A 14036-nucleotide genomic window follows, 5' to 3' on the forward strand; every position below is an offset into this window, starting at 1 on the left:
GGTGACCTGTGCAAACTTGTTTTTGGGTGTTTGTGTTTCAAACTTAGAACTTTGACCCTTTCACAGTGTGTATTAAGCTCATGAAGGTTAACTGCAAAGTCACGGTGCCTTCTTCTTCTTTTATAACGTATATGGTAGCAATATATGCAGTATCCAGCGTGATCTCACCTCTATGGGATTACTGTTGACCACCACAAATGTGATGGTGCTGGTGTCTGTTGCACTGCGAACGCCAAAGTCCAGGATGTTCTCCTTCAGACTGGGAGGCAGGACTAGCGGCTGTTCACACCAGGCGAGAAAAAACAAACACATTTCACTGAGAGTCAGGATTATCTACTGTGTTCTACAAAGTACAAATGCATCAAGATGAAAATGTGTTATCATAGCGTCACTGTATCCCACATCGTACGGCTTATGGTCAAAATTATATCAAGATTTCACATTAACTACTAATACAAACTATCATGTTATGTTTCCAATTCATTAAGTGGTGTGAAACTAGAGTCTAACTAACGTAACTTAATTAGGCAAATAAATGTTTCTTTATTGTGTACCTCCAAGAAGCCTGTGTAGGCCCGGACTGGCAGGTGAAACTTAGATGCATTAGTGATGAGCAGGATGTTGCTGTCTATGTGAATGGATGGTCGGACTGGCCGGAAGAGGAGGGAGAAGATGTAGCGTGACTCATGCGGGGGAATAAGGATGGGTGCACTGAAGTTCTGCACCTAAAACACACAAAGAGGAGAAGTGATGTCATGTTGACCTCTGTAACACTTCCAAATCAGAAACTGTAAAAGTCCTCTGTTCTCCTTTGCAATCCCACTCACATTAAACATGGTTTTAGCCTCTTCGGGCAGAGACACATCATGTAGTCGGATTGCAAAGCTGAAGGCATTTGTGAGGAAGATGGGTCTGTCTACTGGGTCGACGGGGCTGTCCCTGATATGGAACAATGTCGCTGTGTGGTCAAAGCCCAGATAACTGCCAGAAGAGAGAAGTTGTTTTTCAAAAAACTGCGACAGGAACAGGTTTCTCCTTTATAATACATAAAGCCAGCCACTCTCTCAGTATATAGCCACAAAACAACTCACCCATCTAAAACTTCTGCCTGGTAAGGGATTTCAAGCTTGGAGTAGCTCTTTTCTTTCGCTTTAACAGTTATCTTACCAGAGAACTGATATGGTCTTCTTGCTTTTGAGGCTGCAAAGCAAAAAAACAAGATTGAAATAGCAGATAAGGGCACTGCAAAAGACCTCACAAGAGGAAGTTGTGCAATGCTCTAAACTAAAAAGTGTCAACCAAAAGGACATAATGTAAAACTCTTAAAACTAAAAAATGCCTTGATCATTAGTAATAAACAGCCATTATGTTTTATAGAACACATACAAGGAAAACCAGTATATTAATAAGCCTTAACTAGAGGAAAAAGTAATAATTCTTTAAAGGAAGTTGATGCAAAACAGTGTACACTCAAAAACAGCGCCTTGTTAAGATTTTTTTGTGACTCTGTCTCCGTGCCAGTGAAGGCTGAAAGAAGGAAACCAACATCACGCAGGCTTCAAACTTATAACCGACTTTTCAGTTTCCTTGTTAAGAGCAGGGGTTCGGTGGAAGCACTATTTTAAAGTGAATAAAAATAAAATGCATTTTTCATCTTCTAGACATTTTTGGTTATTTGTCTGAGTCACATCACAACTGGAGGGAGCGGTAGTGGGGCAGGCGAGGGAAGCTCAGGTGTTTAAAAAAATATATATGATATATGAAGTTTTGAAAATTTTAAAATTTTCTCAACTGGATTTCCTTTCATTGTTCAAGATATTTGGCAAAAAAAGGTCAGAGTTGTCGTGAGAAATCCAATTAGATGTGCCTCCTCCTAATGCAGTCAAATTCAACAATTCAAAAGCAGCACAACGTATAGTCTCCAAAATGATTATACATTATACTATCCATTTTATTTTTATGGCTAGCTGACTGATACTGAACATAATTTACTGATGCTTATTTAGTTTTTATTCATGTATTCACTTCATGTTCTCAATTTGGATGTATATAATTGGTTGACAATACATTGTATGTAGAGTGTAGAATAATATTCAATATTCTTTAATAAAGTTATTTGTGTAAAAAAACATCCTTCTGAGTACCTGTTTATAGTCATGTCGGTGCAAAGTTGGTGCACAAAAGCTTTATTTTCAAGTTCACTATATCAGCAATAGGTAAATTTTTTTCCCTCTGAAAATCGCTACAGGCTCCTACTTCTATCAGCTAAAATGAAACTTCATAAACATCAGATTTCAACAGAAGTGTCAAATATTACCACATAAAAAGACACCACTTACCATCAAAACTAATACTTGCGACTTTGGTATATCTGCTCTCTCCAGCTTTCAGTGTGACTGCTTTGAAGTCTACTGTGACTGCTTCGTTTGACGGTGTTGTACGTACACTCTGTAAAGCGTAAATAAAGGATGGAGTTACATGAGGGTTAAGATGACAGTTTGAGAAGTTCAAAAGGCTTCTAAGGAAACCTACTGTTATTGGAACGTCTTTTGTTCCTGAATTTAAAAGGTGTAGATTCAGCAGTTTTGGACGATCTGTAAGACAAAGTAGTTAAAAGAGAACGGAGGCGTGAGCAAAGAGGTCCAGAGAGAGATTATTCAAGAAAAGCTGCAAGATGTTAGGGCTGGGCGATATGGATCGAAACTCATATCCCGGTATTTTTAGGCCAAATGGCGATATACAATATATACTGGTATTTTAAACAAAACGTGCAAAATGCTTAGTTTTAACGCAACATCACAAGTTATCTTTATCAACCTGTTTTATGTAGGTATTGACCGAAATACCTCCAAATTACAAAACCATTGGGGTTTTTTTTCTTACAAACTAGCTCTAGCTAAAGATATTATATATCGGTATGGCAGTATTGTCTCAACTACATATCTCTTTCTAAAATATACAACAGTATAACTCGTAATACCCATATACCGGCCAGCCCTACAAGATATAGCTTGTTTTGTAGAAGTCCCACTTACCTTGTGACCGCAGCGTACCAAAGTCAAGCATCTCTGTGGAGGAGTATATACCAGGGGCTACAATAGTAGGAACAGAAAAAATGTTTAACTGACAAACAAAGGGACACTGAATTTTTATTACCTACTGTACATTTACTGCAATACTCAAAGGTTTGATACCTGATGTGACCTCCACCTCGACAGGGAGGATAATGAACTGATCTTCATTGGGGGCATTGGTTTTGATTCTGATGAAAGCTGTGTGGTTGTCAACGTCTCTCGACGAGAAGCTGGCTCTCATCACTCCCTTTGTCTCGAAGGGGGGAATCTCCTGGAGAGAGAAGGACAGCAGCATGGGTGAGACCGACAAGAGTCTGACTGCTGTTAAAATAAGACTCGAAATTAACAGGGAAGGAAAAACGGTGTGGTGTGAAACTAACCCATAATTTTCCAGTGCCTCCTTGTTGACCTGTGGGAAGCTCGAGATGTAGATCCCCACCACTAGAGTACATCTCAACAACCTAGAGTGAGACATGGAAAAGAAATACAGACAGATTTAGAAGGAACACACATTTAAAAGTCAATCAATTTTTTAAGTGGGTTTGTAAGTAGCACTTATTCACTAGAGGTGTGAATCACCAGAGGCCCCACGATATGATTTTATCCCGATACCTAAGTCACGTTACTATATTATTGCGATTTTAAGCAGTTTGCGATATGGTGAGTATTGCATTATAACATAATGAGATTTAACTGTTAAACTGCATTTTGTGTCCACAAAATTAAATTAAATCCAGAATTGTTTTGTCAAAGAGAAAATTCTCAGTCTATTCATCTCACTTCAGTCTTTTTATTTCACCACAATGAGTCAAACATGAAATATAAAAAATAGCCTAACTTTGCAGCCCGCTACTGCCTCTGGAAAAAACAAAAACGGAGAAAATACTGATGGCCCGGCGACGCTAAATATTGAAACTTGGTGGCAATGAATCGATTTAATATTGCCAATCAAAATATTGCGATACTATGCTGTATCAATTTTTTCCCCCACCTCTATTAATCACAGTGTTTGGAGAAGGAGCAGGAGTACGGACATGAAAGCTAAGCAATGTACTTCTGTGGACGGGGGCAGCAGCTTAATGTATTTTAGCCACATAAAAAAACAAAAAAACAAAAATCAGCTTAAGTGTAGGCTGCATTAAGAATATTTTCGCAGCTTTACCTTGCCATCAGACTTAAGCCACCGCACTCCTTTGCCAAAAACACTAATTTCCCCTTGAACGCAGGAGCTGCTGAACTGCCTCGACTGGTTAGTTTGTTTGTGTCATGGTGCGACTTTAGTGAATCCAAACTAACTCTTTAAAACACCAAAGTCACACAATAACACAAACTGACTGACTGATTGAGGCGGCATTAGAACAGCAACATCTGTGTTCTGCAAAGAAAATTCACTGTTTGTGTCTAAGGAGTCTGGAAGCTTTGAAGAAAGGATAGATGTATATAACCGAGTTATGCACAAGATTTCCAATGCCCTTGTACATTTCTTTTGTACCTGAACAAATGGCAAATAAACCCTTGAATCTTAACTGTCAGAAAGGGCTGTCTCGTAGTAAGGTAAAGAGGTAAAAAAATTTCCAATTCAGCAAATTTAAACTGATTTTTAGGTGTCTAAAATAGATTTAGCTGCAGTACATTGCTTAGATTCTGTGTCAGTTCTCCTGCCTGCTCCTCCAAACCACCATATGCTGTAGGTAATACTCTGCCTAGTAACTTATACAAACCCACTTCAAAAGAAAATCCAACCATTTCTTTTATATTAAAAATCTCCAATTTTACCTGCAGTGGTTCACTGTAGGGGTTGTGGATGTTTATTAGAGGTGAGAAGCTGCTGTTTACTGGGACTCGAGCCCCGATGAAGGGCCGCAGTCTGTAGGGGTTTGGGATGCCGACCCCAAAAACCTTCAGAGACAGGAAAGAAGAGCAAAATGAATCACATTTCTCCTGCCACTTATTATGTAACTTAAAAAACTGAAGTAATGTTTATTTCGGTCAATACCTGGTATGTAAACACTCCATGATGTGATGTATTAATAAATAAAGTGTTTTCTACATTCCCAACTACTCGAGCGAGAAACACGACATCGAATGATGTGTTCCCTCCTGGTGGAATTATCTGTTGAAAGAACAGATAAAACATTTTAAGCACAATATACATGACGTGCAGCCCAACAAGAATGCAACTTCTCAGAGTTATTCACTTAGCTTAGTTAATAACCTCAAAGATCTTAAAGCTCGCTTCTGCAATATCTGACCCTAAAAATCTGCTGCTATGCAAACATCACAGCTACACTCTAACTTTAGCATTTTGGTGGTGACTGTGGTAGCAAGTGTTGAATGTTCAGTGGGTTTTTGACTCAGATTACCATGAATCCTTTCCTGTCAATACAGTAACATGAACATCCGCAGAAAGAACATCTTAAAATGTCATGTAGTTGGAGGCTGTAACAGAATAAAAACTTCTTGTGTCAGCTCTGCCGCTGCAGAACGTTCAGAGTGTCTCAAAAATGCAGATAGTGGAAGGATAGGAATTTAGCAAACATTTTAAACTTCAGTGTGAGAAATGAAGTGCTCACCAGATAAAGGTTTGGTGGAAGTGCTGACGCAAAACAACAGCTTATAGGAAAGAAACACTTTAACCTGTGCATTATTACTATTATTATTATACTATTATTAAGCTGAGTTTTTTTGTCAGGAAACTTCTTCAAACAGGAAACAATAAATGAGCTGTGCTATTTTCATACTACATCCCAAGGGCATGGGTTTGGTTCACAAGTGTACATATATATCATGTATTTCCTGCATTTATATACAATCTGCTTCCTTCCTCTGCATGTTGTTCAGGTAGAAAAAAAACATCTACTTGTACTAAACTAAAAATAGAGATACTACAGTTTATAAACCTCTGCTCTATTGTTAATGTACTAAATCTACTTCACACAACGTTCAGTTTCTTTAATAGACATGACAAATTATCTTAGATTTGCATCTTTGCTTCAAAGTGCTTTACTGCCTGTGCTTGACTTTAGACTGATGTTCTATCCAAATATCTTTAACAGAGAATACTAACAATAACTTAAATTACAGATTAGATGTAGGGCTGGGTGACATGGCATCAAATTGTCTATAGAAATAGATGTTTTCATATTTTGCTAACCATATATATCACAATACAGTGCATTTCCCAGTAGGGATGTAATGATACATCCATTCAGTTAAGTGAAAGAAATAAATACATTTTACATCTTTAAGTTAAGCCTTTATTCTGAAATCCCCACCTTGTATTTATTCTAGTTATTAAAAGGAATAGATTGTATTACTGAGCTCTTTCAGACATTTAAGTGAAAAACAATTGTCAAATCATATTTAAATTGCATTTTGTTTGTTTTGTGTCGATAGGTTTGTGTTAAAAGGACATATAATATGGTCTCAATGCAATGCACAGGTAATGAAGAAGAGAAACCGCTCTTGGAACATCTTGAGAGGAAAAGTAAAAAAATCTTTGCATAAACATTTTGCATGGTTTTTAAGTTTCCTAATTCTACAGTGACAGCTGTGCTCCAAAGTCCCAGCATAACTTAAGTATAATCATTTGTTTAAATTAAAATATGCTCTGTAGTGTATATTTAAAAGTATTAGTACATAGCGACATGGCTAGTAAGCACAGACATTGACTTGGTAAGATCTGAATGAGAACACATGAACACTGGAAAATGATGTGACCACAGCAGCGCAGATCTCTGGGGATTGTTCTCTCTAACTATATATGGACTTGAGTGCATAGAAGAATCTTGGCGTATAAACAGCCAATCCAAACTTAAAACCATTGCAAAATAAAACTTAGAAAAATACCCAGACATGAATACAAGGTATGCATCAGTTCCATGCAATCAATAAACATGTATGTGGCATTTATGAAAGAAAAACACTGACATTAAAGCACAAGATGGAGGATGGGTCCAGATTAAAGCTTTGACTTCTCATATCAGTTTTCTTTGCTTTCTGTCTCTGAGCAACAAGAATTTGAGAAGTTTGAGTCTTTGCAGAATCAAACTTTACTGTGAACAACCTGTAAGCCTGTTCTTTTCTACCAAAAATTCAGAAGTGGAACCTAGAGGTAAACTGTCAAATTATATTAATTACTGCTTAAAACTGTACATCCAAAATGTTAAATCTTACCTAAACTAACAACACCTAGTGTTTTTAATAAAATAAGGCTCACCCTGGAGACTTTTATCCAATATAGAAATTCTTTATACAAACATGTCCCATGACAGAGGACTCAAGGCCTCAGATTGTTATCTTTGAAACCACATCAAATTCCTTCCTACTGAATGTCTTTGTTAACTACACTCATGTCCTGAAGTTGAGTTATTTTTTACATCTGATAATCCCCTGTAGACTATACTATTGGCACTAAAACACCTCAGGTACATGCTGTTAATGAAAACAACAACAGACATACTCCTCTCGACGACCTTACTTCTATAATCAATACCTTGAGGCAACACTTTGGCCAAAACAACAGTGTCCTTCGTCAGTTTAACAGGTGTGCAACAACTGCGCTTAAAGTGACAGAACAGGTTTGTCCTGTAAAGCAAGTCTTCACATGCAGCACAGAGAACAGGATTTATAAAGCTCATGTGAGAAAATTTACATTGGAAAGCATTATATTATTGCTAACAACAAATCCGTAAAACACAAGATCCTTATGCATGCTCCAGCTCTGTTACTTTGTCTTTGAACTTTAGGTGATGGGAATGTGTTACACTGTAGAGACGGAGATCTGCTGCTTGTGATCACTTTATTTATAGCACAAAAATCTCTCTCTTCATCTTTTCTCTACGTGCCTTTAAACAGCATTATCTATAAGCTTGTCCTGTATATTAATTTATAAAACAAGATGAAAATGTAGTGCTATAAAATGTCTGATTATCATTAAAAAAATCAGGTTTAAATTATGAATAATAATAGATTATGACATAATAAAAAAAAGTTTTTAAATCAACCGCAACATTCATATATACAACTTCATATTGCCACTGGGCTGAATGATTTAATAACTTATTTGACAGGAATTGCGATATGACTCACAATATTGGAGGGAATGATCATTTCTGCATTATTATTGTTTCATTCTATAAAGTGCTGACAACATTTATCTCAAATTTGAAATTTAAATATTGCCTAATAGAGCATTTATTGGCCGAAAATGAAAAAGAATAATAAAAATAATATTAATTTTTGAACAACACAACGAATATTTTATCTTTAACTCACACGAGTGGTTTTTATAATCTTCTTCATAAAATAAGATTTGGTTCAGGTGATCACCTGATCAGTGTCTCATTAAGTAATATGAAGAGGCTTGTGTTGGAATCGAACAAACACTGGAATGGACTGACTGCCATAGATATAGAGATGCTGATTTAAGAAACACTTGTGAGAGTGGTCTCATATTTTTTTCCAGAGCTGTATCAGATATATATAGTTTATCTGAAATAACCACATTCATTATCCTTTAATGCTGGAGCCAAGAGAGGCAGGTCACCAGACTATCACAGGGTCGACAAATGGAGACAGACAGACAAGTGTTCACACTGTCACAGTTACCAATTAACTGAACATGTCTTCATCTGCAGGAAGCCAGGGGAGAGTGACGGGGAAAACGTGCCCCCGAGCCAGATCTAAACTGTGGACCCTCTTGTCGTGATGCACTAATGCTAACAACTGCACCACATATCCACATGCTGAAGCCTGTTTTCATATGCCCCCTTAATGTGTTAGTAAACATTGCTCTATGGTTTTCTTCCACATGGCAGTAAAGTGTCTGACTGAGAGTTTATGTATATATGTGTGCATATGCACGTGTATATATGTACATGAATGCATTTATTTTATTTTGTTGAACTGCCTTTATACATATTTATATATATCTTGTATAACTGTATTTATGGTTTTCTTGATAATAACCAAAATCATTATCAAGAAAACTATAGAAAATGGCTAGATACCAGCTCTTGTATTAGTGTGGTATCTGAACTATGCCTTTAAGGCACTGCACTGTTGGTTTAGATGATTTCAGTTTAAATGCAAATGAAGAGTTAAGTATCATATTTGTGCATTGGATAGTATTGCCGTGTCCTTTTCCTCGTCTGTGTGTTTATGTGTTTGGACTGTCACTCTTTATAGACTGCCATTCATCTCTTGGCTGCGATAACATCACATGATCTGGTGACACATGTGATTTGCATCAGGCTTCCCACTATGTTGTCATTGTCTATATGCTGCTCTTTACTTGTTTGCTGTTGAGGCTTGAAGAAGTTTCCCAACTATATGAGCTTATAGAAAATAATGAACAAAAACAGAACCTGAGAGGCAGAAGAAGGATACATTGTATCTCCATTGTCTCTTTTTTACAATAATTCAGTACAGTTACCACACTGATTTATTCATGTTTAAAAATGCTGCATGAAGCATGACGATCACATAACATGGGAAGATCAACACACGGCGCTGTGACTTAAGATCAAGGGAATGTTTTTTTGTTTTTATAACAGCATAACCTGACAGATATTTGATTTAATGTGACTGTGCTCATGACAGAAATAAAATCAAAGCTGACAAAGTAACTATGCTATGATAAGTACTTACCCTATTCTGGAAAAAGGATGCATGAAAATGTGCTGTTGTTGCTGATATTGATATCAAACTAATTTCTTCTGAGCTAGGATTATGTAAATAAACTTTCTCCATTTTTGGCATTCCAACGGGCCTGTAAACACAGACAACAACAATATATTAAAAAATAATTAAACATTAAACACATAGATGTAACATATGAAAAGAAACTCTGTAAAGTCACAATAACATGAGAATTTACACCAAAACTTAAAAGGGTCAACAAATTTGAAAAAATAATTTAGCTTTAATAGACCAATAATAAATATAAATAACATTGTCAAAGTTTTGACAGGAAGCGAGATGGAAAAAACGATTTGAATATTGAGTCTCAACAAGGTGCACTTGACATTCCTCTGGTTACATTGCCCAAATTATGAATTGATTGCAAAGGAGCATACGTATAGTTCTGCATGTTATGACTTATTCATTGTATATGCTGCATTGTCAATCAACCTCTATAAACTCTTTGATTTCCTTCCTTCCAGGCAGCCTGTGGTTTCTTTCATTTCAATATAGTATTAAAAAAATCAGCTCGTAGGGACTTGAAAGCTGGTAGCTTTTACGATGCTCGCAAATGCAAAATCATGCAACGATGAAGTTATTTAGCCTCTAAATGATCACTGACATGCTCACTTCTCAGTCAGCTGATTACGACTTAAAAATTCCCTTGCATGGTCCTTAAAATAAAGTGGATAAGGAGGCATGTATGTGTTCTCCGACACAAGTAAAGCAGATTTAAACATGTTAGCATCTTAAATGAAGTGCATCTAAAGTTGAGCTTCTATCTACAGTATGGGCTGATTCAATAAGACCTCAAATCCAATACTGAGTCTCTTTCCAGTGTGTTGCGGACTGGGTGAGATTTTTTCAAGGTTTCATGCCCTCAAAACAGTCACAGCTGATAAGTAGATTGTTTATTGAAGACGTAGGGCAGGGGGAGGACAGGCTGAGACAGCTGGGTCTCTCCCTGTCAGTTGGTGCAGGGCTACCCTGCAGCTCCAGAGGGCTACTGAAAATTTGCACTAGGCGACACTTGAAGCTGGGTCATGCTACATGGGTGTGCACCCACTGTCAGAATGGAATGTGGTTTAATAAGTCTGTCAGGGACGATGCATTGTTGACAGGATGAGGTCACTCACCTCAAAGTAACTCAAAAAGCTTTATTGTACATATAATAAAAGCCTGCAGTTCTGTCAGATGAAGATATTTCAAATATATATAATAAATTAGATTTTATGTCAAAAAGGAGAACTTAAAATGATAATAGCAAGTATCTCAAAGCATTCAGAATGTGATAAAAACACAGAACAAACAGAAAAAAAAGACAATAAATAACTGTAAGAATATATCAAACACTCACTGTTCGTGAAAGTCCAACATTGGAGGTTCAAATCGTATAGGGCGGCAGTTCCCACGGTGCGGGGACGTGCTGTGAGAGACATAAAGATGTGACAGCAGCAACAGCAGGACAGAAAAAGTAGCATCCATGTTTGTGTGTTTTTCAAACAAATGAGAGGCTAAACACACACGCACAGACACCACAGTCTGTGGCCATGGTTTTTAAATAACGTATTAAGATGGCTGTGGGACCACACCCATATAGAGCGCTGCATTTCCATATGTAAAATCTTTAGTCAAATCCAGAGATGAAAAAATAAAAATAAAGACCAACTGCACACAAACCCCCCCAAATATCTGAAAAAAACGATCTCTTCCTTAGTGTGATGTGTCTCTCACACAAGGGCGACTAACTTTTGAGCATTGGTTTCACCCGTCTGGTCGTAGGACACAGTCATAGCTCACCCAACCTGTTTAACAACAGGTGGATCTTAACAATAGAAAAGGCCGTCCCCTAAAGAGAAGCAACTCCTCTTTGTAATATACAACACAACTGTGTAATAAGAGCCTTTATGTAAATCTCATGGAAGGAGAAGTTCATCAGTGGTGCAGGTGTGGCACACTATCCAGCTTTATGTGATTTGATGTTTGCAAAGCACACACCTGAATGTCACACACTATTTTCATCAAAACAGAACCAGGTGTGGAAAAGTTAAGATGGCTTTAAAAAAATATGTCACGCAAGGAAAGATGAAATCTTTTATGCTTCTGTCTTTTGCAGCATAATTAATGTGGTGGCATCTAACACCATATATTAATACAGTACTCACATGTAACTACTCTAACATCACCCTGGAGTCAGACAATAATAATCAGATCATTTTCACCTATTTACTACCAAGCTCAAATGTATGGGAGCAGACAATGGCTGGAGCAGCGTGCTCCAATAGCAGAGTCACAAGAGACGGGATGGATTTCCATCCCCTGAGGCGCTCAGTAATCCACACAGAGGCCCGACCATGCATGTTCCTCCTGGATAATCTGTCATCTACAGCCTGTCCTCACTGCTCCCATTAATATAACAACTACTGACAAAATTCTTGCGGGATTAAGGATTCAGATGGATCCTGGCTGTGAATTCTGTGCAGCCTTTCGCTCTGCACTTCAGAGCTAATGTGTTAAATGTCAGGGTGTAACTGGAGTAGCCAGAGAGATCATGAGGAGGGCTGTTGCCTCTTGGCCTTAGATCTGCATATGTCCAGTGTCAGGCTAATCTTAAAGGGATAGTTTGGATTTGTTGAAGTGGGGTTGTATAAGTTACTTATTCATAGTCTGTTTATTATCAACAGTACATTGCTGTCAGCTTGTAAAAGCAGGCAGGAGTACCGACAGGAAAGCTAAGAAATGTGCTGCTGTAGACGTGGTGGCCACAGCAGTTCATAAGTGGGCTTTTTTATTTTTTTAACATGCCCCCCCCCCCCCAAAAAAAAAGCCCACCTTCAAAGAACACAACTGCACACTAGTAGAAATTCCATATATTTAAATAAAGAAAATTTAAATACAGGTGCATCTCAATAAATTAGAATATCATAGAAGAGTGTATTTATGTCAGTAATTCAATTCAAAATGTAAAAATAAAACATTATATAGATCCAATACACACAGAATGAAACATTTCATGTCTCAATTTATTTAATTTATTCTAATTCTAATGAAGACCTAAAATTATGTTTAATATGGAAATGTTGGTCTCTGAAAAGTATGTCCATCTATATGCACTCAAAACTTGGTTGGGGCTATTTGACTTGAACTACTGGGAATGGACTTTTCCATGATATTCAAATGTATTGAGATGCACCTGTACTTTGAATTATTATTTTCATACATTATTTACACACAGCTCCACTTTTTTTCAAATAAGTTGGGTTGTATTGAGAAAATTTTAACCGCCTAACCCTGCTGTCAGACAGCCCGTTCCATCAGGGAACTGAGCAGTTATGCTCTCTGAAAAGCCACCAGACTCCTTTGACAAAAACAGCAACTTCACCTTGTAGAACACAGGAGGTGCTGGTCTACCGCTGGTTAGTTTGTTTGTGTTATTGTGCGACTTTGGTGTTTTAAAAGATTAACTTACACTATAACACAAACTAACCAATTGAATCAGACTTGGACAGCAACTGCCATCTTCTGTGAGCTAAAATGACTTTCGAACGGAGTCTGGTGTCTTTGAAAAGAACATAGAAAATGGCTTCAGTTCCCCATCTTGAAAAGGGCTGATTTTTTAGGTGGTGAAAATACATTTGGCTGCTGCCCCCGTCCACAGCAGCTCATTGCTTAGCTTCCGTGCTGGTACTTCTGCCTGCTTCTCCAAACTTAGGGTGTGCCAACCGCTATCTATTGTAGGTAATACATTGACTAACTACCATGTATACAACCACACTTAAAAAACAAACTGAAAAGCATTTTAATTCCTATGGAAGTGAGAAGTGACAACCACGATTTTCTTTATTACTCATTTTGCTCTTCTTTTGTCTAGAAGAGATAATAATTAACTCCCAAAGGTTTCAAAATACTACACACACACACACACACACACACATACTCACGAGAAAAAGAGGAAGTTAAACATGTGAAAAAACCTGAAACACACAAAACAGCAAAACACCTCCTCCCCTAACTGGAGGGAGTGGTCATGCCATGTCTGCGGGAGATAACCCTTTTATGGATTGGAACACACTGTACAAACAGTAGAGGCTTGCTGTATGCTGCACTGAGACAAACCACACATGTATAAACTAAGGACAGAGTATTGATTTTATGTTGAAGCCACGATACAAAAACACAAATTCAACTGACTTAACTTGCACTTGTTTCCTGCCTTGGAACGTGTGCACTCACTTCTACCTGTTGAAGCATTTCAAGCCGTAGCTGTCTCATTAGACA

At 37.5% G+C, this 14036-nt stretch overlaps 1 protein-coding gene across 1 annotated transcript in view; it reads right to left on the reverse strand.

Annotated features, from left to right (window-relative positions):
- tmem131 (transmembrane protein 131) overlaps window positions 1-14036 on the reverse strand; it is a 39974-nt gene that overhangs the window by 19745 nt on the left and 6193 nt on the right. Inside the window, exons 4-16 of the mRNA XM_059340899.1 lie at window positions 11116-11184; window positions 9726-9846; window positions 5071-5187; window positions 4851-4973; window positions 3455-3535; window positions 3195-3345; window positions 3036-3092; window positions 2533-2594; window positions 2340-2448; window positions 1092-1200; window positions 828-981; window positions 555-725; window positions 169-279 (exon numbers count right to left, since the gene is read on the reverse strand). Of these exons, the coding sequence (XP_059196882.1) occupies window positions 169-279; window positions 555-725; window positions 828-981; window positions 1092-1200; window positions 2340-2448; window positions 2533-2594; window positions 3036-3092; window positions 3195-3345; window positions 3455-3535; window positions 4851-4973; window positions 5071-5187; window positions 9726-9846; window positions 11116-11184 (1435 nt within the window). The remainder of the gene's footprint in view (window positions 1-168; window positions 280-554; window positions 726-827; window positions 982-1091; window positions 1201-2339; window positions 2449-2532; window positions 2595-3035; window positions 3093-3194; window positions 3346-3454; window positions 3536-4850; window positions 4974-5070; window positions 5188-9725; window positions 9847-11115; window positions 11185-14036) is intronic.

Source organism: Centropristis striata, chromosome 9 (genome assembly GCF_030273125.1).
Source record: "Centropristis striata isolate RG_2023a ecotype Rhode Island chromosome 9, C.striata_1.0, whole genome shotgun sequence".
Lineage (NCBI taxonomy): Eukaryota > Metazoa > Chordata > Actinopteri > Perciformes > Serranidae > Centropristis > Centropristis striata.